A 23,627-nucleotide genomic window follows, 5' to 3' on the forward strand; every position below is an offset into this window, starting at 1 on the left:
ATCTAGGAGACAAGTTACGCAAATATGGCATCCAAAGCAGTTCTTGTTTTGTAAGTCTGGTGGACATAAAGAATGAAAAAGCATCTTTCGGCTCCAATGCAGGATGTAATCAAGCACTGGAAATAATAGGTAAGCCTGAAAGAACTGCAATTCGAGTCAGTGAAAGGTGGGACATGTCATCAGAGTCCATGGAGGCCAGAGGGCTCAAGGGACCTGGCAACAGGGACTCCTGGACTTGGGAAACTGTAAATTACCCCAACCTGGAACTGTCAAGAGGCAGAAATGACGGTATCAAATAAACTGTTTCCAGCGGAAGCAAGGCAAGTCTGGGGCATAGGAGTGAAGAAAGGGGCCAGACAGGAATCGGGGAGAGGACGGAGCTTTAAAGAAGCACATGACAAAGATGCAGCAAGAAACTGTCTGCAGGAAGAGGAGTCCAGGTGGGGGAGATGGGCTGAGCCTGGAGGAAAGAGAGAAGAAAGGAGAGTGAAAGGGATAGACTGAGGGTGGGAGTAGAGCTAAGTGAGGACTAAGAGAGGAGGGAGGGTAGGGTCGTGCGGAGGTGCTGAGGATGGAGGTACTAGGTGGGTGAGGGGGGAGGGGAGCAAGAGTGCCCGGGATTGGCAGAGCTGCTCACAGCACTTGGGTTGGCTTTTGTGAGGGCTCTGGCGTGCCCCAGGTGCAGAGGGCGCAGACACCTCTTCCCTGGCGGGGTGTCCGGGTCTGGGCTCCCCTGCCCTGCACGGAGGCCCTAAGGCGTGTTGCTTCCCCACAGATCTCAGCAGTGATGATAAGCAATCGGACACCAGTGGCGGAGAGGAGTCCCCAAAAGCCTCCACCTCGGCCCAGAAAAGGAAAATTGGTAAGGCCGTGAGCACGGGGCTGGGCCTCAGGAGCCCGAGTTAAGAGGTTCTTGTTTTGCTAACCACGAGTGTGTGTTAGGGGGGCGGAGGGCAGGCGAGACAGAGAGGAGACCGGTACGGCAATAACAGCTGGGAAGCATCACGCTGGACAGGAGCTGAGGGGTGAAAGTAGGTAAGGGGTAGGATAACCTTTCAGTATCAGTATCGCAAACCACAACGCCCTGAAGGAGACGGATGGACGGACAGACAGAGATGGAGGAGAAAAGTGCCTCCCATAGGGGCAGGCAGGGGGTGGGGGTGGGGGGTGATGGGAGGGAACCTGGGGACACCCAGCACTGGGAAATGTGCCCTGGCGGAGGGGTGAGCATTGGAACACTGTGTGACTGAAATCCAATCATGAGCAGCTCTGTCAGGGTCTAGCTCACAGGGATTCGATAAAAAGTTTTTAAAAGTGGCAATGGAATGATCAAATAATAAATCAATACAAGTAAAGAAATAAAAGAGGTTCTTGTTGTAACCAAGAGCAGTGTCCCCTGAGGCATGTGACTGTGGGCCACCCCTCGGGGGCCGCCCGTTACCCTGAAACCCCGTCTCTGCCCTTATCCGCCTGGACTTTTGGGGGAGATGCAGAAAGATAGGAACGTATTATGCATTTTAATTCAGAGTTTTTAATTAAAAATTTTATTTAGTCTCATTTCTTTAGTGGATTACAGAGTTACTCTTGATTGGCTTGCAGGCGTATATTCCAACACCAAGACCTTCCCCAGCGTCCACTTCTCTCCGCCAGGGTCCTCGGGCTCCCACCCACCCACCAGCCTGCCCCTAGGACGGGATCTTTTCATTTTTTAATTTTTAAAAAATTTTATTGAATCACCGTGAGATAGTTACAGGCTTTCATGTTTGGGTTACAATCTCACAATGCTCAAACACCCATCCCTCCACCAGTGCACATTCCCCACCACCAATATCCCGGGTATACCCCCCTTTCCCACCCTCCCCCTGCCTCCATGGCAGACAATATTCCCCATACTCTCTCTCTACTTTGGGGCATTATGGCTTGCAACACAGACACTGAGAGGCCATCATGTTTGGTCCATTATCTACTTTCAACACACATCTCCCATCCCGACTGATTCCTCCAGCCAACATTTTCTTAGTGATCCCTTCTCTATTCCAGCTGCCTTCTCCCCTCTGCTCATGAAGCAGTCTTCCAGCTATGGGGCAATCCCCCTGGCCCTTGTATCTACTGTAGGACGGGATCTTAAAATCAATTTTCGGCACTCTTGCTGACAGTACTATTACTAATTGGACTAACACTTTACCGTCTTTCTGCAACCTCTCCTCCCACTGCCTACTTCCGTCAACCATCACTGTCGTGTTCTCTTCCCTGTCCTACCCCCCCAGCTTATATTTGTATTATTATATTTGTATTAATATTATGGATGTATGTGTGCACACATGTATTGTGTGTCTATATGTACTATATATTATATATGAATATAGGTGTATATCAAAGGGTTCTATTAATCTATTCACCAGTATATGCACTTTTGCACTGTTGTCCCATTGTTCATAGATTTGTTCAAGTGGGCACCAATAGTGTCTCCATTGTGAGACTTGTTGTAACTGTCTTTGGCATATCAAATACACCATGGGTAGCTTGCCAGGCTCTGCCGTGCAGGCAGGATACTCTTGGTAGCTTGCCAGGCTCTCTGAGAGAGATGGAGGAATCGAACCCAGGTCAGCTGCATGCAAAGCAAACGCCCTATCCGCTGTGCTATTGCTCCAGTATGGGTTTATATAAATATGCAGTGTAGAAATCTGACACAAAATAATGCATTTTTTAAAACAACTAGATATGATGGGATTGGTGTGATAATACAGTAGCTAAGGCACTGGCCTTGCATGCAGCCAACCAGGGTTCTATCCCCAGCATCCCATATGGTCTCTTGAGCCCCACCAAGAGTGATCCCTGAGCACAGAGCCAGGAGTAAGCCCTGAGTACTTCCAAGCCCCAAATCACCACCCCAAAATAAAACTAGCTACTATGCCTCTAAAGTTTCAAAATTATACACTATAACCTTACAGAGAAAAGGCTAAATATTACTTTATTGGAAATTCTTATCATCAAACTAAGTATAAACTTTGAACCCTGTCAAAAGGCATCCCACCCAGGTACCAGTGTCAGCAGAAATTAAGACCACTGACAAACTATTTTACAGGCAAAGGATTGCTTTTGACAGGGTTTTTCAGCAAGTCGGGGTATACGTAGCAAACTTTTTCCAAAGCTCTTTCCCAACAGTGCTGTGGTTTTCTTTCACACCAGTTCTGAGGGGTAGGTCGAGAGGCATCGCTACCCTAGAGCTGCATGAGGAACCACAACTCCACGGAGATTTCAAGGTTTTCTAACAGATCCAGAGGATCTAAAGGGAAAGATGATGCTAGTATCATAGATTCTTATTTCTCTTGTAAACTTCGAGCTGCACATGGGTATCAAATGTCCAAGCACTGAGACCAGAAAGTTAGAGGTGCACTCCCTGGAGAATGCAGCACGTTGGCCTTTCACTTGGGTCACGCTAGGGGCTGCTGTTAGCCCCCTGAAATGCTGATGGTCTGAGCACAGGTTTCTTTCTCTGCCTGGGAGGCAGTTCAAGGGGATATCAGGTTGGTGGGTGGTGGAGGGGGCTCCCCATTTTCAAGACAAGTTCTCCAAGGTCTCCCCACACGAGAAAGGGCAGAGAAGGTGGAAGTGTGGCATGAGAGGAGGAGGTAGGAAGTAGGAGAGGAACGAGCAGGAAAGGCCCCGCAGAGCAAGGTTGTTATTTATCAGAAGAGACAGAAAGTGACCCCCAACCCCACTCCCTGCAAACAGGTGACTTAGAAACACAATCCAGGTGAGGCCAAGATTTGCAAGGGTTTTCGTTTTTTCTTTCCTTTTTCCCCCCAACTTGGTTTTGTTTTATTTTTGTTTTGGGCTCATACGCAGCTGTTCTCAGGGCTTACGTCTGGCCCTGTGTCCAGGAATAATTCCTATTTGACATATGAGGAACCGTAGCGGGTGCCGGGGTTGAACCTGGGCCAGGTTGATGCAAGGCAAATGCTTTCCCCAGTGTTTGATCCCTCCGTGCCTTTCCAAGTTTTTTTCATAGGGAATTTTCTGATCGGTCAGTTCCTTGGTCAAACACCAAGACCCCTAAAGAATCCTGTTTCTTTCGTGCATTTGCAGCCCCCTTGTTCTATGAATTGTACCCGTGATTCTTCAGACTCACCCAGTAGCTTCATGGACCTCTCCTCCCTCACGTGATTCTGAGCTGATATGAAATTTGCAAGACTTGAGCACAGATATTTTCCTCTGTTTTTATAGGTACTACAAGTTTAAGAAAATCACCAGTAGTAAGAAAACGCCGTTCGAGAAGAGGTGAGAGCCTATAAGGAATCTTCCTTGTTTGTACTGGAGCAATAGTACAGCAGGGAGGGTTCTTTCCCTGCGCATCGCTGACCCAGGTTTGATCCCTGGCACCCCCTTTGGTTCCTGAGTCCTGCCAGGAGTGATGCCTGAGCCAGGGGTAAGCCCTGAGTATCACCAAATGTGGCCCCCAAACAAAAACAAGCACCTCTTCCTGGTTATAAGTAGTGTTTTCTATCAAATATTCGTTTTAACTATTTGCTACTTCAAAGTACATTTTGTTTTTATTTAAAATGATTTCTATGGGGGCTGGAGCGATAGCACAGCAGGTGGAGCATTTGCCTTGCACACGGCTGACCTGGGTTCGATTCCCAGCATCCCATATGGTCCCCTGAGCACTGTCAGGGGTAATTCCTGAGTGCAGAGCCAGGAGTGACCCCTATGCATCGCCGGGTGTGATCCAAAAAGCAAAAGAAAAAAAAAAGGTTTCTATTATCACTGTTCTGGTTCCTTAGGTTAATAACTGCAAGAAATAAGCCCAAAGAAGTCAATGAATGTCAAAATGGAATTTTACTTCCCCTATCCCCCTCCCTGAGCTCAGAATCGCCAGTGTTTTCGGAGGGGGAGCAAAGGATGTGTAGGGATGCACACCACTTAGTCCATCTTGGAGCTAGCCCAGGGGGAAGCTGTCTTCTTCACTCTGTCTTCAGCCAGAATTTCCACTTTCCTGGGATCAAAGCACAGCAAAGGATAAAAAGGAACACAGATCCAACATAGCTCCAACAACAGACACATTAAAAAAACAATAAGGAAAGGAGACGGAGGTGGGAGATGGGAAGATGGTTCAAAAGGGTGGAGTGCTAAGTCCGAACCCTAAATTCAGTGACCAACACAGCATCCCCATCCCCTTCCCTGCCAAAGCACTGCATGAAGGGGAGAGAGAGAGAGAGAGAGAGAGAGAGAGAGAGAGAGAGAGAGAGAGAGAAGGAGAGAAGGAGAGAGGAGGAGAGAGGAGGAGAGAGAGAGAGGGAGAGAAAGGGAGAGAGAGCAGAGTGAGAAGTCAAGGGAACCAACAGGGAAGCCCACCAGGACCAAGGATTCTGGGTCCCAGGCTAAAGTGACCTTGAGTGATCTTTGGGGCCCCTGAATACTAAAGTCAAATAGCCATGACAAAAGGGGGTGACACTCTTGCCCTTATCAGACCACCCCCATCCCCTCTCTTGTCCTCTGTCAGACACTGACATCCATTCTTGTTGCAGTGAGAAGACTTGAGAGCTTTTCAGGGTCCAGCGGGGACGAGGCCCCACAGATGGCTGATGCCATGGATGAGGGTAAGAACGGCCACCACCAGGCTCCTGGATGCCAGCAGATCCTGTTTGCTGGCACACAGTGCCCTGAGCTTGCTCCAGTGCCAAGGAGACCACCCCACCCCCCAACCCTGTCCAAAGAAAAGTGCAGGCACAGTTGAATAAGAATCGCTGAGAGGGGCCCTTCGGCCCTCTGAGTGCCACAGGCCCCACAAAAAGAAAGAAATGATTTCCATAGCGTCTTTCTGATCCAAATTCTGCCCTTAAAATAAGTCATAAGATTAAGAAATCCTTTAGTTATAAATTACTGCTTTCATTTTTTTCCCTTTACTTTCCAGATTCTGATTATGTTGGAAATAAATCTAAATGTGCAACTGACAATAAGGAAAGAGGTAAGAACAATTAAAGAATTGAATTTAACAAAGCTTTCTTTGCTTTGCTAGAATGCTTCACTCATATGTGTGTGTGTGTGTGTGTGTGTGTGTGTGTGTGTGTGTGTTTGGTTCTAGCCTTTGAAACCAATATATTCGTTGAGATTTTAGATGTAAATTTTGAATTAGATGAACTGTTCTGATTGAACACACATTCTCAGTTTAGTGCACAAATAAGTATAATTCAAGTTTATGCTTCTCACATGGAAATAGGACAAAGTGGTTTTGAGTAGCCCCATGTTCCGAGTAGTCCTGTGTTCTGCTCTGGGCCACCGAGGACTCATCACTAGGAGGCTCGAACATGCCGAAAATGTCACTCCAGGGGCTAGAGTGATAGTACAGCGGAGAGGGCGTTTGCCTTGCACATGGCCAACCTGAGTTCGATTCCCAGCATCCCAGATGATCCCTCGAGCACTGCCAGGAGTAATTCCTGAGTGCAGAGCCAGGAGTAACTCCTGAGCGTCACTAGGTGTGACCCCAAAAGCCATATTTTTAAAAAAATTTTTTATGGGTGCTGGGCAATAGCACAGCAGGGAGGGCGTTTGCCTTGCACGTGGCCAACCCGGGTTTGATTCCCAGCATCCCATATGGCCCCCTGAGCACCACCAGGAGTAATTCCTGAGTGCAGAGCCAGGAGTAAACCCTTGTGCATCGCCGGATGTGACCCAAAAAGAAAAAAAACATCTTAATGTTGCTCCCATAGGCTCCCTAGGTAAGAACCAGAGCAAGGAGCAAACACATGTGGTCCAGAGGAAATGGTAAGAAGTAGAAACAGTGCTGGCAGGAGAGCTGCCTTTCCCAGAAAACTTGTCCCCAGTCCTTGAGGATGGTTCTTGGAGCTCCCGAGCAGGGGTCCAAGGAGGCTGGAGTTGGGGAAGTTCCTGGCCCTGCAGATGAGCTCCTTCCTCCCAAAGACTGGCTTTAAAAGTTTCATGCTGCACTGGCTCCCAGGACATGGAACAAGACTCTAAAGGGGTTTGCTTCCATCCTTTCTGCAGAGTTCCACAGTGATGACTCTACAGAAGTGATTCTCAGAGACGGGCCTCAAGAAACCTGCAGCTCAGCCCTAAGAAGAGGGTCAGGTAAAGAAGATTAGGATGCCACGCCTTGCTCTGCCGAATGTCAGGAATCTGAATTAAATGCAACTGTTTCCAGATGCAGTTTATTCTGAACTCCTGAAAGACCTGGTCCCAGTTAATGGGAAATGCTTTTCAGCATTTTAGAAAATGCAAGAAGGCAGTAAATGACTCTAAATTCACATTTAAGAGGACAAGTTCTAGTCACTAATGTATGTGATATTATATTGCTGTTGTAGAAGGAATGGATACCAAAATACTGACTTTTTTATAATACCTATTTGTCATACCTACTAGCATTGGGAATTTAAATTTCTCTTTCTCTAGTGACTTATTGGTTGACATTCATATAATTTGTCATTGTAAAAGTGTCAAAAGATAACTCATCCTTATTCTGTAATATAGACAGAAATAAAAATTTCAGATTAACCATTCTCAGACCATCTAGTCTCTAGTAGATATTTATCTTGTTGTTATTGGATGATACCATGCTATTTTGAATAATCTAGGCAAATAATATTGTGTTATCATAAAATCCTTAAGCTTTAGAAAGGATAACTCTTTATAGCTCCAGGAAAGAGATGTACAGATATAGAATGGTCAAAAAGGGTGATTATTACATGTCTAATACTGGAATGTAAGAGCTATGTTATACATCCAGAGTCCAGAGAGGACTTTAGGAGGGATCAGACGTCTATACAAGAGACTGTACCAGTACTTGATGCAAGAAAGCTTAACAAGAACAAAAAATAAATAGGTATATATGTGTATATATGTGTGTGCAAGTATTGCACATGTATTTGTGCATATATATTGTGCATATATTGTTTGATATATATAGCACCATCAATATGACATGTTTCTTAGATAGATTTGGGAAGATGAAAGTCATCCAAAAACAAAGCTGGTAGGAATGCTGCTAGCTAGAAGGCATCTAGAATCTTAGAAGGGAAGATCCCAAATGAATGAACTGGGGCAAGAAAAGAACAGAGATTAAGAGCTTTGAAGGAAAGAGAAAAATGGAACATGAGAGAAGTGAAATTAGGGAGAGCAACTCGGGAGCTCGGGCCAGGGGCCAGAGCACTGTCCATGAGGCAGCCGAGGAGACTGGGGCGTGGGTGGGTAGGAGACCACGGCACTGTCAGCACTGTCTCTGCGGATGTGAAGGTGTTCAGTCAGTGGGTTGGTATGACTCTGGGGGCGGTTATTTAGGGTCACACCTGGTTGTGCTCAGGGGCTACTCCTGGCTCTGTGCTCAGGAGTCACTCCTGATGGCGCTCAGAGGGCCGTAGATAGTGGTGGGGTTGGATCAGAGTCAGCTACATGAAAGGCAAGCACCCTAACCCCTATGCTATCTCTCTGGCCCGCTGGCTATTCATTTTCTTAGCTCACCTGAGCATTAAGCATAGCTCAGCACGGCCATATTAAAGTTTCTTCCCCAATCATTGTATATAGTCTACTGTTTATTTCCTTTAATGCCCTGGGGATTTTTGTGAATTCTCTTTCTTGAGGAAGGAAGTCAGAAGGATACATCCTGTTACTGTGAGATTGAGAAGCCAGTGATGATACTAATCATGCTTTTATTGTTTTTCTGGCTTTTACTTCTTTTTTTGAGGGGCGGGGGAGTTCATTTACACCCAGCCGTGCTCAGGACTTTCTCTTGGCTCCGCACTCTTGGATCACTCCTGGTGGGACTTGGGGGACCATATGGGATGCCAGGTATCGCACCTAAGTTGGCATGTGCAAGGCAAGCGTACTACCTGTACTATCACTCTGGCACCATCATTGTTTTTCTGCTTGCACTAAGGAAAAGATCTGTTTCTTTATTATCTTACTCTTTTTTTGGCTTTTGGGACACATCTGGATGTTTTCAGGGGTCACTTCTGGCTCTGCTCAAGAATCACTCCTGGCAAGGCTTGGGGTGGTCTGTGGGGCACTGGGGGATTGAACTCAGGTCAGCTCCATGCAAGACAAGAGCCCTATCCTCTGCACTATTTCTCTGGCCCCAGATTTCTGCTTCTTTTTTTGTGTGTTTGTTTGTTTTTTGTTTGTTTGTTTGTTTTTGCTTTTTTGGTCACACCCAGCGATGCTCAGGGGTTACTCCTGGTTTTGCACTCAGGAATTACTCCTGGCAGTGCTTGGGGGACCATATGGGATGCCGGGGATCGAACCCGGGTCGGCCGCGTGCAAGGCAAACGCCCTCCCCACTGTGCTATCGCTCCAGCCCAGATTTCTGCTTCTTTATCTCATTCTCTTCCTAAAAAAAAAAAATCATTGCATCACACACACACACACACACACACACACACACACACACACACACACACACAGGTACAGACAGACCCATGCACAGATTCGGACATCTCTCAACAAGATTGAGGGAGCCGAAGAGGAAGAGGAGCTGGGTTTCCGAATAGAGGAAGGTGACCCTGAGTGGAAAAAAGATGGAAGGTAGGTGGGGGTGGTGGTTCCCAGTGAACAGCTCAGCTGAGTAAGCTTCTCTAGGAGGACATGGAGCCCCCAAGACACCAAATCAAAGAGTTTGGCGGGGGGATGGGGCGTGATTATTTAGGTCCCTCTTAGCAGTTGTAGCAAAAGTACAGATCAGGTTGACATAAACTAGACTCGTGGTATTGAGGAAACACAAAGGAGGAGATTTTTTTTTTCAGTAACAAAAGTAGATGCTAAGAGAGACGCATAGAGAGACCAGCAGGAGTGAGGTACAGGGTCCGAAACACGACAAGGCAGAGTGAGAGCGATGGTGTTTTAAAGGGAGAGACGGTGGCGGAGAGGGAGAGAAGAAGGTGCAGAATCTGAGCTGCTGCTCGGCTTGAGCCGCTTGGTTCAAGGGAGCGTTTTCAGGTTGTCTGCCCCACCTCCCCCCCACCCCATTGTCAAGGTGGCCCCCTCGCCATAAGCCAGGTCTGCTGTTTCTCACCTGAACGAGAGCCACGGGTTCCTGGTTTCCCCCCATAATCTTAACTCCCCACCACACACAGCTTTTCTAAGTGGCTTATCTAAACTCATCTTTCAAATATGCAGATAGGTTTGGGCTGCTTTCCTACATAAAATCTAATTCCCTTAACTGTCCTAAAGAACTAAGGCCTCCAAAGTCACCTACCTGCACTCCCCACCCCTTTCTCTAGCCTTTTCATCCCCTAAACTCTCCCGGACTCAATCCCAAACTCTTTTGCTTACCTGCATGTGCTGCTTATAGACCTTTGCACAGACTTCTCCAGCGACTGGCTGTGTCCCTCCAAAAAGGTAGAGAAAAGCAACAAAGATAGAGATTCGGGGCAGCAAGAAAAGGACACTAGGTTAAACATATTAGAAGCAAAGGACAAAGAAAGGGAAGATCAGAGGAAGAGAAAGTAATTTCAGAAGTAGAGCTTCTTTTTTTGAAGAGAGAGGAGAGAGGAGGAGGTTGGAAGGGCAAAGGCAGATGAATATTCTGTAAAAACTGTCACTTGTTCCAAGAAATGCTATCCGAACTGGGAAATGAGAGTGTTCCTGTGTCATGTTTCTCAAAAGGTGTGCTCAGAGGCCAGGAGGCAAGGACTGGACATAGCCAAGCATCCAGCATGACAGGTAAGGCTGCTCACGGCCTGGGTGGAGGTGGCTCAGAAGATACCGTGGCACAGGGCATGGCAGTGAACACATACCCTGTTTTCAGGGGTTCAGGGAAAACAGTGGGCGGGAGTGAGCCAGCAATGGAAGGTGAAGGTCATAGGTCAAGAGTGTGGAGGGTCAGGAATCCAAAATCATGAGTCCAGTTTCCTTCTGCACTGGATTTCAAACACACTTCGACAGGGGCAAAGTTCAGTCCATAATCGGAATCTTTTTTCTCTCTATTTGCTTGGCCTCATTCTGTGTTTGCTGTTTTTGTATTTGCTTGGGTAAGAGCACATGATAAAGTCCTGTTTGACACGGGCCCTGTTGATAATAGAGAGCTGATGTAGTAGAAATATGTTGGTTAAAACAGCAGTGCCACATTTATTATATGAGCAACTACATACACTCAAGTGTTGGATTCATGTAGTGAAACAGGAAAAAAATCCTAGTGTTCTGCTGAAAGATATTAGTGTCACTTCTTGTAAGCTTGGAAAGACTTTAGAAGACAAGTGAGCCTGTTACATTTCAGGAAAATACAAATACTGTGCACTATTTTCTTAAACTCCACATACTTTTCTGAAGGATGCTTTCCTCATATTTTAAATCAATTTCTACAGTGATTTCTCAGTAACATTGACAAATAAGATCCTATTTTATCTTTGTTAAGCTATTGGAGCTTAAACAGGATGGCTGATGTGAAAAACTGATAGATATAGAGATATAGAGATAGAGCTAGAGATAGAGATAGATAGATATAGATAGATATAGAGATAGAGATAGATATAGATGTAGATATAGATATAGATATAGATATAGATATAGATATAGATATTAGAAATTCAGATGTTTGTCAAAGTCTCTGAAAAATTAAGACCTCAGCCTGTTTCTTTTGAAGGGGACAGAGAATCGTCATAGAATTTTTATTTTAAATTTGTAACTTACTGACAAATTACAGTTTTCTGACCACCACCTATTATTTTCTAGATGCCGCGGATGGTGGAAGCAATTCCGTTTCAAGAGAATACAATTGGAGAAAAAGTAAAAATGAATAAGAACTTACTTGACTTCTGTGTTACTAGAAAATTATTTTAATGCTGAATGTTTATCTTATTTCCTAAACCTTTCAGAAGACAAAAAAAAATTAGTTTCTCTTAGGAACTATTTTTTCCAAATGCTCATAAATTCATGTTGCTTTTGTTTTGTTTTGTTTGGGGGCCACACCCAGCATTGCTCAGGGCTTGCTCTAGACTCTTCACTCAGGAATCACTCCTGGCAGGCTCAGAGGACAATATGGGGTGCCGGGAATCAAGGAACTTTCAAGGAAAGCACCCTACCCACTGCTCTATCACCCCAGCCCTCATGTTGCTTTTTATTCTGATTTTAAAATATAGATTTCTCAAAAATGCTGTCATACACATGTCCAGAGCGTAATATGTTTTTATTTCCATGACTAGTGTAATTATAGGGCTGGAGTGATAGCGCAGCTGGTAGGGCATTCCCCTTGCATGCGGCCAACCCGGGTTCGATTCCTCCGTCCTTCTCAGAGAGCCTGGCAAGCTAACGAGTTTCTTGCCCACACTGCAGAGCCTGGCAAGCTACCCATGGCATATTCGATATGCCAAAAACAGTAACAACAAGTCTCACAAACAATGGAGACATTACTGGAGCCCACTTAAGCAAATTGATGAGCAATGGTATGACACTGATACAGTGATATTATTTTTATTATCATTTAAATAATTGCCCTAGTAAAACCTCACCTAGGGGCTGCTTTAAGATACATGGTTCAGGGGCTGGCGCGATAGTACAGTGGGTAGAGCGCTTGCCTTGCACGTGGCCGACCCAGGTTCAATTCCCAGCATCCCATATGGTCCCCCGAGCACTGCCAGGGGTGATTCCTGAGTGCAGAGCCAGGAGTAACCCCTGAGCATTGCTGGGTGTGACCCCCCCAAAAAATAAGATACATGGTTCACACAGGAAAGTAATTTTCCTTTGTTGTAGATTTTTCTTCTTCATAGGATGTTGCCAGAAAGTGCTGACAGGGATTCTGCTGTGGGTTTTGTTTTTTACTGTGCTGAATGAAGATAGAAACTCTCCTGGGATAGAAGTATTAAAGCACAGGCACATATGCTTCCATGGGCTATTTCTCTTTTAGGTCCGTTAACACACTCTTTGTCCAAGAGAAGCTGTGATGGTTTTTGGGTTTCTTGTTTGTTTTTGCTTTTTTGGGTGGGGCACACCCAGGGTGCTCAGAGACCACTCCTGGCAGGGCTTGGGGGGCCGTGTGGGTGCAAGGCGAGGGCCCCACCTGCTTTCCCATCACTCCAGCCCAGAGGCTGTGACTCTTGTAGGCAGCCGTATTTGTCAGCTTTTTCCTTCTCTGGTTCTTGAATTTCCTTCTTCTGGCAACAGACTTTTCTAGCCAAAGATTAATTTATTTTTTTTAGTCTACACATTTTTCATTATCATCGTTATTATCAAGACACTGTGATTTACAGCGCTGTTGATAGTTCTGTTGCAGGCGTACAATGTCACCGTATCACACTCATCGGGGTCCCTCCTCCACTGGCCCCTCTCACCCCCCTGCACCTCCAACCTCAACAAGCTCAGTTCCTAGGCAACCCTCAGAGCCTTTAATTGTGAGCCATTGCTTATTCCTTTAGTGTGTTTCTTTAGACTCCACATAGGGGAGCTTTCGTGTTTGTCCCTCTCCCTCTAGCTCACTTTACTCAACATATCAAACTCCAGTTTCACCATGTGGCCGTGGAATGTGGACTTCCATCTTTCCTTGGAGCTGAGTACTGTTCCATCGTGTAGATCTCTGTTTCTGTATCTGCTCCTCAGTTCTGGGGACTTGGCTGGTTATTTTCTCTCTAATCTTAAATTTCACGTTCAGTTTTCTACTTTTGATAATCTTTATCTTTAGCTTTAATTGCTGAAATATCTGTTTTATTCTTCTAAACTTGTCTTTCATTTTCAGATGTGATTTTTTATATACCCTTTCTTAAGCTATGGCTATTATAAAAGTGGATTCAACTTTTAGCTCTTCAAGCCAGATCACGGTATTTTAGCAGCTTCTCTCCGGCTGATTCAGAAATCTGCTCTGCCTCTGCTTCCTTCTACTCCCCAACTTCTGCTGTCAGATTCCACCTGATTTCAGATGCTGTTTTTGCTTTCTTGTTATTGTGAAGCAAAGCAAAGCAAAACACCGCGTGTGTGTGTGTGTGTGTGTGTGTGTGTGTGTGTGTGTACTTTGAATGACCGGTACTATATATATAATTCAGGGTCTCCTTGGTGCTGCTGTTTCAGTGTGATAACACCATGATGGATGTTGACAGCTAGACATCTAGCACAAGAATAGAATGAGGGTGGAGAGATAGTATAGGAGGTGGAGACTTACCTTGCATATGGCCAACCCTAGATTCAATCCCTAACACCCTGTTTGTCCTCCAAATCTGCCAGGAGTGATCCCTGAGCACAGAGCCAGGAGTAAGCCCTGAGCAAAGCTGGGTGTGAACCCCTCCACACTCACAAAGAGTACATTGAGGCGTAAAATAAGTTACTGATATAGAATGTAATTCTCTATGTGTCTAAAGATTGTTTTCTTTTTAAGTTTGAAATAAAATGGAAAATATCTAAGTAAGAAAATAAGCAAGCCTCAAACAGCTAAGAATAAGAGAATTAATTAACACCTATCACCTTACTCTAATTCTGATCTTCCTGTGAGATTTCATCATTGCTGCTGCCCCCAATGTCCTGTGCTGTTCATAGCAATGAACTAGAGTGAAGCTGAACCACAGTAACAAAGAGACCCTAAAACATATGACTCGAACTATGTACTTCCCTTATGTTCACCAAACAGCCTAGAAGTTGTCAGAGATGCCTGTTTCCCTCAATCCAAAGTTTCCCTCTCTGGGTCCAAGAAAGCTGCCTTGGTTACCATTGACTGCCATTTATTGGGAAGGAGAGGCTCAAGTAAAGAGAGGCTGCTAAAATCTCAGGGCTAAGATGAATGGAGACATTACTGGTGCCCACTCAAGCAAATCGATGAACAACAAGATAACAGTGATACAGTGATACAGTGACTACCATTCAGTGGGAGTGAGAGAAATGCATTTTAAAAATTCAAAACAAAACACCAAACTCTTTTAATGAAAATATCCTGCTGTTCTGTTCACATTCTATAGGTCAGTCTTAGCCAGCAACAATAAAGGTTGAGAAATATAGTTTGTAGGAAGTGGCCATAGATGCAACAAACATGTGTGTATGTGTGTGTATATGTATATGTATTTCTGTATATGCCTGTGTACATATATATGCATATACACACATACATGTATATATATTATATATAATACACATACTGTATATATATTATATATAATACATTGTACATAATGTATTATATATCACGTTTTAGTTTATTATATATTTAATATAAAATGACATAAATAATATAGTAGACACATTTAACTATAAGCTTTGATTCTGATATTATATGAATAAACATCTGCTACTCCCATCTCTGGCATAACTCCTTTTGATTATTTCCCAGACTATACTTACCCAGACCTAAGTTCCTCCCCCTTGGAAACAGCTCTCTGCCTCACGTGCTTGGCTTGATGGAGTTGCCGTCCAAGCACCCATCACACTCGCCCTCTCCTGCTCCTTCTCTCGCAGTCCCCAGCACAGGGCCCCGATCCCCCCGCCCTCTATGCCCCCCCCACAGCACAGCCCAGGCCTTCCAGCTCTAGGCTTTAGACTTCTCTGCTTCCCTCACACTTCTGGAAACTCTGATCAGTTCTCTGAAGACTGAAGTTTCCTTGCTTGTGTTGAGAGATGGGGAACACTTGGCTCCACTTCTTTAGAACATCTCTGGTGTCAAGAGCAATCAATATTCCTGTCAGAGAACCCCAAATTATGGGGCTGGAGCGATAGCATAGCGGGTAGGGCACTTGCCTTGCACGTGGCCAACCCAGGTTCAATTCCCAGCATCCCATATGGTCCGCTGAGCACCGCCAGGGGTAATTCCTGAGTGCAGAGCCAGGAGTAACCCCTGTGCATTGCTGGGTGTGACCCAAAAAGCAAAAAAAAAGAGAACCCCAAATTAACCATTCTACTTTCTTGTGAAGCACTTGACCAGGGACATCACAAAGAACAATCACAAAGGAAAGACCAGTCACTTGATATTATTAGCAGATCTTAAGTCTCAGATACCCTAGAAAAGACCCCCTCGGTCAGCTGAACCAAACCACTTTTATACCTGTCATTCATTTGATCACCACATTTTTGATTAGCAGTGAGACCAGTAGTGCCAGGAAAAGGCATAAAGGGATGAAAACCCAAAACGTGTTAGTCTAAGAAGCCTAACACTGAACAAGTCCAGATTGCATTCAGAAGGAAGGAAGAGTGGGCATTCATGGCGATGCCCCGGAGAGCACCGTATCTCAGCATGACTCTCAAAGGACGCATTTGCACTCGCTATCACTTGCTGAGTCTAATAGTTTGTTCTCCTGAGATCGGTTTCCAGTAACCTTTCTTTGATTGCTCTAACCCTTGGAATTTCTAGAACTTGAATTTGTATTTCTACAAATTCCCCTGGGGTAATAATCCCTACTTAGATGCTAATTTTTGATCCAAACTCATGTGAATCACTTTCACTATATTTTCAGTCCGAAAGCTAAGAAAATGGACAAAGATAATGACTGGTGTTTTTACTATTGTTGGTTCATCACACTTTCCTATCCAAATTTCCTGTCCAAATTCCTGTGCTACTGCCATAGATTTCTTCTTCTTGACCTACGGAAGCGTGTGTTGTTTCACTTGTTTTTAATTTCTGGATCTTTCATTAGGAATGGAGATAGTTAAAGTTTCTAGATCATAAATAAATTAGTAAATTTGAGAATCTTGTGTCTGAATCTAGCTTGTAATGCTCAATTTAATGCCTATTAGCTCTCCATATCATTCTCCTAATGCTCTTTGAGATACATACTAAACTTTATTTTGATTTTATTTTTTTGCAGGGTTGGCAGTCAAATACAAGGCCGCACGCAAACAAGGTAAATATTCTACCTCTAAGAATTTAAGTCCAATTTCTACCACTTAAGTCCAATTTTTTATTAATATGGCTATATATGAGTTTGGACTGGAGCGATAGCACAGTGGGTAGGGCATTTGCCTTGATCGACCAGGGTTTGATTCCTCCGTCCCTCTTGGATTGCCCAGCAAGCTACCGAGAGTATCCTGATCACATGGCAGAGCTTGGCAATCTACCCCTGGTGTATTCAGTAACAACAAGTCTCACAATGGAGATGTTACTGGTGCCCACTTAAGCAAATCGATGAACAATGGGACAACAGTGCTACAGTGCATATATGAGTTTAAGTAAATGAGATGGTTAAAAAAATAGTGACACCTAAGATTAACCCAGGTTAACCATCAAAGTCTTGGTAAATATAGGGTTGGGATTATATATTTTTCGTATATGTTAAGTGCTCAAAGAGTTATATAAAATGCATTTTTAATTGTTGTTGTATGCAATACAACTTTTCAGCAGCACCCATGTTTGTATTTGTTTATTTCTTAGTGAAAAAGAGAGATTTTCAGACAACCAAAGTCCGAAGAGGCATAAAAAGAGGTATTTTTTAAAATTAGATAAACATCTAAATTTTCATGGTTTTTGTTGTGCTTTTCATAACAAATGTCTCCCCTTACTTAATGTATCTGGCCTACCCACTGAGAAGTTAACTAAATTAACTAAATATCAGATTTAGTTAATTTTCAAAATGTGTTGAGGGAGAAAGATGCTAATGATGCAACTAGCTTGCTGATGAGTCCTCCGCCAGAATCCGTGGCCCAGGGCCACTGCAGTGCTGAGAAACTGTATCAGCTTGCCAGATGCCCATTGTCCTCTCACCCTGGGACAGTCACGTAGATGTGGGTCTTCACCTCCTCTATCTCAGTTTATCTATATTTACACTGAAATAAAGACTTCAAAAAGTAATAACTAGTCATAATTCTAAAAAGATCCCCCCCTCCATGGCCCATCCCAACTTCATATACAGTTGCACAGCCTTTGTCTTACCTACTTGGACCCTGCTTATATTTTTCATTTGTATTTTCCTCATTTCTGCTCTCCTGCCCTCTTGTATTTTGTCAGCAGTGTGTTCCATTGCTTCTTTGAGCTCATTATGCATCCTTAGCAGGTCCACTCTGAATCCCTTATCAGAGAGGTGATATAGCTTGTTATTGTCAATGGGACCAATTTGGGCTACTGTCTCCACTCCCTGAACCTGGTGGGTTTCTGTGTTGCTTTACCACTGTGGCCTTTATAGTTTGGAGTTCTTTCTGGCATGTTTCTGTGTGGCTAAGAGCCTACGTTAGAATGTCTTTGTATGTTGATAGCAAGTTATGGAGAGGTGAAGAAATTGTCTCTTCCTGGGCGGGGTTCCCTGGTAACTGTGTAGGAGAATGGCCCTTCTGGGTCCAAAGCTGGCCCCTGATGTCACCCTACTTGGACCCTGAACAACTCCCCTTCTTGCATTCTGAAACAGGGAAACTCCAGCCTTCAAGGAACATCTTCAATGGTTGCCTAGGTCATTGGTTGGAGCCAGAAATAGCAGCTCATTGACCTAAATCTTTTTTTTAAGATTATAGATTTTATTGTATGTATTGGATATGCCAAAAACAGGAACAATAAGTCTCTCAATGACAGACGTTACTGGTGCCCGCTCGAACAAATTGATGAGCAACGGGATGACAGTGACAGTGACAGTGACAGTATTTTTACATTAAATATGCTTTTTAAGGCTTGATGGATTTTGGAAAATTGCAGTCACATAACCACCACCATAACCAATAGAACATTTGTATCAATCCAGAAAGGTTTCTTTATACTTTGATTTAAAAAAAATTTAAACTGGGATTTACAAAGTTATTGATAGTAGACTTTCAGGTACACAATCTTCCTGCAATGGTTCCTACCATCAGTGTCAACTTCTCTCCATCCCATCACCCAGTCTGCCTCTTCAACAGGCGCATTCTGTAATTTGGTCTCACACATTGTTGGATTGTTGTTTGGACATACAAACAAGCCACACCTCTATGCCACCCACGTGTCTGAGGCCCCTGCCCTGTCCTTGATACTTCCTTTCACCTCTTCTTGCTATCCCCTTGATCTCGTTATCCTGTGCTAAGGATCGAACCCAGGTCAGCTGCATGTAAGGCAAGTACCCTGAACTCTGTACTATCACTCTGGCTACTGGGATTTTTTCTCAAAGCACTAGACAGGCTCTTGAAAAGTGATACATGCATGTTTTTATGAAACTACTGCTTGCAGTGTGATTAAATGCTTGCCATTGGTGTTATTAAATTTTAACAGTGTTGTTTCTCTACTTTTTCAGGAAGAAGCCCAATCAACAGTAAACCTAAGAGAAAAAAAAGAGGTTAAAATACGTGATTAATATTGTTAAGGCCAAAATTCATCCAAGTCAGTGTTGAGTTCTCTTTGACTATATTCCAGGAACCAGTTATCAGTTCACAAAGTAGAAAAGCACCACAATAAATTTGTGGTGCAAATGGGAAAAATCTCGGAATAAAGGGGGACACGACAGAGGGGTGATGTCAGACTAAGTCATCCCTCCAGGCCAGTAGGGAATCTTATGGAGTGACATCGCTAGGTGTAGCCCAAAAAGGAAAAAAATGAAGCCTGTGTAAAGTGTCTGGTGTGTGAGTGGTGGGCTCACTCTCTGACCACCCCCTTGCCTACATACAAACCTAAGGTTGTCCACCAAGGGAAGTCTCGAGTGGAAATTTGAGACCTGAACCCAAGTTCCTAAAATTCCTTTGGTTGTCATGTCTCCTTTTCTTTTTGCCTCTATTTCGCCGGCCATTTTCTCCAGTAGGGGGTGGCCAGTGAGTTGGACATCAGCTCCCTTAAACAGAGCGCCAATAGCCTATCTGCCAGGACCATGGACAGAGCATGCACCGCCCATCAGGGGCCCAGCATCTGTTTCCTGGCTCTCCCCGAAAGCCTGCCAGAAGGCAGATGCTGGAGTTTCTGCCTAAGAAAGTCCAGTTGAGGTCGTTATCCACCCTGCAGCAAGGGAACCCCCCCCCAGCACCCCAGGGATACACAGCTCACTCCGAGCTTCCAGCCCCAGAGGAAATGCACCTGAAGGAGAAGTGAAGAAGGCAGAGACCAGAGGGGCACTTGCCCTGCAGGGGGTCCTGGTGACTTAGTTTTAGAGACAGAACCAAAGCTTGAGGGATCTCCCTCCAGTGACATAACCCAAGCAGTCAGGGGGCTAGAGCATGCCGGTGGGATTTCATCAGATTTCATCCGAAGGCAAATCATCCTGTGAGGAGCATTAGGATTTCTCAGGAGTTTCTCCTCCTACACAAGGCCTTCATGTTAAGATTTTACAGAGTGAGAGTGGAGAATGTTGTTACATTATTTTTATCTAATTTTCTTTCCCCACCCCCCCACCTTGCCATCACCTCCCGCCACTGCCCCAGATGGACTTAGAAACGTAACTAATCCATGGCGGGAGAGTTGTTGGGGCTGGAGAGACGGTGCAGCAGGTAGGGTTCTTGCCTGGAACACAGCTACCCAGGTTCAATCCCTGGTACCCCCAAGGGTCCCCGGAGCCTGCCAGGAGTGATCCCTAGTTGCAGAACCATAAGTAAGACCTGGTACCACCAGCTGTGGCCCAAAATAAATAAATAGGATAAAGGAGAACTCTCAAGAAGGGTAAGAGAGTCACAGCACAGAGTAGAGGAAGATGGATTAAAAAAGCAAAACTAAGACAAAAATCAACCAAACACCATGATGTCTCCTGGCAGGTCCAAGAATTCCCAAAGACAAAAATATGAACTTTGATGTTCCTGAGCTGCCCGTGACCTGTGGCGAGGTGAAGGGGACTTTGTACAAGGAGAAATTCAAGACAGGTAAGTGCCGTGGTCTTCTCTGCTTTTCAGATGAAAAGTATTAGGGGTCTCTAAGACCATCCTCAGGTCTCATGAAACAGCAGGAGGGCTCATGAGCCTTAGTATATGGTGATTTGTGGCTGGTTGACTGCACTGAACAGCTATAAAGCAAAATAAGCCAAGGGAAAAAGTCAAATGGGACAGAGCCCAAAGGACTCCAGGGTTTGTTTCTAAGACTTTTGTCCTGGTGGAGTTGCAGAGGGTGCTCTTAAATTCTCCAGCAATGAACTAGCGACATGTATGGAATGTGACCTACTGGAAAAGCAACCCTGAGCTTCATAGTCCTGGGTTTTGAATCTGCTGTCACATGGCTTTGTGTCTCATGCTTGTCACATGCAAAAGTCAAGGCTGCCATAAGGAAGACAGGTGCTTGGCATAAACCATGTTGTTTGTAGAAACAATGGAGGTACCGTGAGCCCACCTATAAGTTCTGAGAATCATGAGATTCTTCCCCAAAAAACATTCCCACGTGCCAGAACCTGGTCAGCACTGCAAGCAGACCCTTCTCAGACTGACACCTGGGGTCTTCTCTGTGAACTTTCTGAACATCATCCCAGATCAGCTGGAGGAGAGGTGGCACTGATGTGCTTTTGAAATTCATAAACAGTGGCTGGAGGGATAGTATAGCAGGTAGGGTGTTTGATTTTCACTTAGCCAGCCCAGTCTTGATCCCAGCATCAAGGGGTTCAAGCCTTTCTTAGAGCTGAGTGGTATTTCGTTGTGTTCATACAACTCAAGGTATGGTCCCTTGAGCACCACCAGAAGGAATCTCTGAGGACAGGGCCAGGAGTAAGCCTGAACACCCCTGGGTGTGGTTCCCTGCACACAATTCATAGTTATTATCCTACCAAACCATCTCTGCTTTCCACCATGCTGCCCATCTAGCACCCTAGAAGCTTTTTTATTCCAGACTGAAAATGTACACAACCGGGCAATCCAGTAGCCGTCCCCGTTCTGAAATGTCTCTACAGCTGTGCTGGCCGAGAAGAGCTTGGAATTCCAGTTTTAGCTGGACCATGTATCTGTTCTGTCCTTATCAAGTTACCCATCTCTCTCATTCTCAACTTCCTCTTCTGCCAAATGGCATAGTAATAAAACCTGCCTTACCATAATGTGATGAGAAAAGAGCTAAATTACAGATGTAAACTACTTTGCGGATTATAATAGAGAACACCAGGAATGTTCATTTGTCGTGATTTACTCCTCTTTCCCCAAAACAGAGGTCTCCAGATACCAACTCTCTTATTTATTTATTTACTTACTTACTTATTTTTTATTTTAATGAATCACTGTGAGATAGTTATAGGATTACAAACTTGATTATGTTTGTAACTGATTACATTTCAATCAAACAGTGTTCCAGTACCCATCCCTCCACCAGTGCCCATTCTCCACCACCAGTATTCCCAGTGTCCCTCCCGTCACCCCCTCCTCTTCCCATCCCCTGCCTCTGTGGCAAACACATTCCCTCTTACTCTCTCTCTCTCCTTTTGGGCTACCAACAACTCTCAATGTTTACTCCATACCTATATTGCTTATGTGTCATTTCATTTCCCCACTCGGCAGTATTTTCATAATTACTTTATTTTACTTTCGAGATTTCTGGGTCGGGGTTATTCATCATTCTGTGCTCCAGGCTTACTCCTGACTCCATGCACAGGGATCTTCCTAGGGGTTGTTCAGGGGACCATGTGTGGTGCCAGGGATCAAAGCAGGAATACCTACATGCAGAGCAAGTGCTGTCCCCCCTGTGCTATATCTTTATCCCCTTCATCATTACTTTCAACATGAACTATGCATGCATTCAAAACAGAATCACTGATACCATTCCCTGGATGATCAACACTGTACCAGCCGAGGTATCGGTGACCAATGCCACATGGCCACCCATCTGTCTCACCTGCTCCCTGCCAGCCACTCTCACGCTGCCCCACATCTCCAAGAAAGGAAGAGCATCCTCTTGACCCTTCTTTAGAAAGACATTTATTTATTTTCAATTGAACAAGTTACTTTTTCCAAGTCAATGTTGCTGGTCGTTATTATCCTCCTTATTGCACAGAAGCCAAGGAAGGGGCAGCCTGGCCCTTTCCACCCTCACCTTTAAGTCTCACGGGAGACCCAGATCCCTCAGGTGGGCGTCCAGGTTCGGAGTTACTGCTGTTGGGGGCACACCCTGGCAGCCGAAGACTCACAGCTCATCTTGACCTTGCAGGGACCTCGTCCAAGTGTATACTGAGAGAAGACGGAGAGGCCTGGCTCACGCTCCGGGAATTTGAAATTGAAGGAGGGAGGGGATCATGGAAGAACTGGCGAATATCTGTGCGCTGTGGGGGCTGGCGCCTCAAGGATCTGATCGAGGTACCGTGGAAACTTCAAATGACCTTCACTGCCTTTCCACCAGATAGCCCCCACACAGCCTCGGCTTACACACGGGTCCTCTAAAGTCTCCCCCAAAAACTCACTGTACTGGTTTCCTAGGCAACATAGAGCTGTAGAAACTCAAGCTAAGAGGTGCTAGAGGGCATGAGATGGGACTGGCACCTTCAGCAGCGGTTGCAGTGGGAAGCCTGGCAAGGCTTTACAAGGAGTGCAGGAGAGAGGGTGCGGTTGGCTTTATACTGACTCTGAATTCCAGAGAGGAGCATGTTGAAGATGTGGGGAGGATGGTGGTTTTCTGTGAAGACATCTTGCATTTGCGTTGGTAATGAGAAGTACCAGGGAGGCAGCTGGAACGAGCAAGCTCACAGACATAGAACAAAACTGATCCCAGCATCAACCCTGATTCTCTTTCAGAAAAATCTTCTTCCAGACCCACCAAGATCAAGAAGACGGGTGAGTGTTGTGGGCCCTGCTGCGGTGTCTCGTCTTTCCCAGTGTTCACTTTCCATCTCACTGGCCTTACAGGTTTCTAAAGACATTGATTTTGACTGTTTGATTGTGTAACA

At 45.0% G+C, this 23,627-nt stretch overlaps 1 protein-coding gene across 1 annotated transcript in view; it reads left to right on the top strand.

Annotated features, from left to right (window-relative positions):
• LOC101546556 (nuclear autoantigen Sp-100) overlaps positions 1-23,627 on the top strand; it is a 73,580-nt gene that overhangs the window by 34,292 nt on the left and 15,661 nt on the right. The window contains exons 7-20 of the mRNA XM_055123558.1: positions 7-129; positions 776-862; positions 4,228-4,281; positions 5,529-5,600; positions 5,915-5,968; positions 7,006-7,089; positions 10,615-10,671; positions 11,680-11,733; positions 16,719-16,754; positions 17,282-17,332; positions 19,098-19,139; positions 20,539-20,643; positions 22,895-23,040; positions 23,476-23,514. Coding sequence (XP_054979533.1) covers positions 7-129; positions 776-862; positions 4,228-4,281; positions 5,529-5,600; positions 5,915-5,968; positions 7,006-7,089; positions 10,615-10,671; positions 11,680-11,733; positions 16,719-16,754; positions 17,282-17,332; positions 19,098-19,139; positions 20,539-20,643; positions 22,895-23,040; positions 23,476-23,514 — 1,004 coding nt within the window. The remainder of the gene's footprint in view (positions 1-6; positions 130-775; positions 863-4,227; positions 4,282-5,528; positions 5,601-5,914; positions 5,969-7,005; positions 7,090-10,614; positions 10,672-11,679; positions 11,734-16,718; positions 16,755-17,281; positions 17,333-19,097; positions 19,140-20,538; positions 20,644-22,894; positions 23,041-23,475; positions 23,515-23,627) is intronic.

This window comes from Sorex araneus, chromosome X (genome assembly GCF_027595985.1).
Source record: "Sorex araneus isolate mSorAra2 chromosome X, mSorAra2.pri, whole genome shotgun sequence".
NCBI classification, from domain to species: domain Eukaryota; kingdom Metazoa; phylum Chordata; class Mammalia; order Eulipotyphla; family Soricidae; genus Sorex; species Sorex araneus.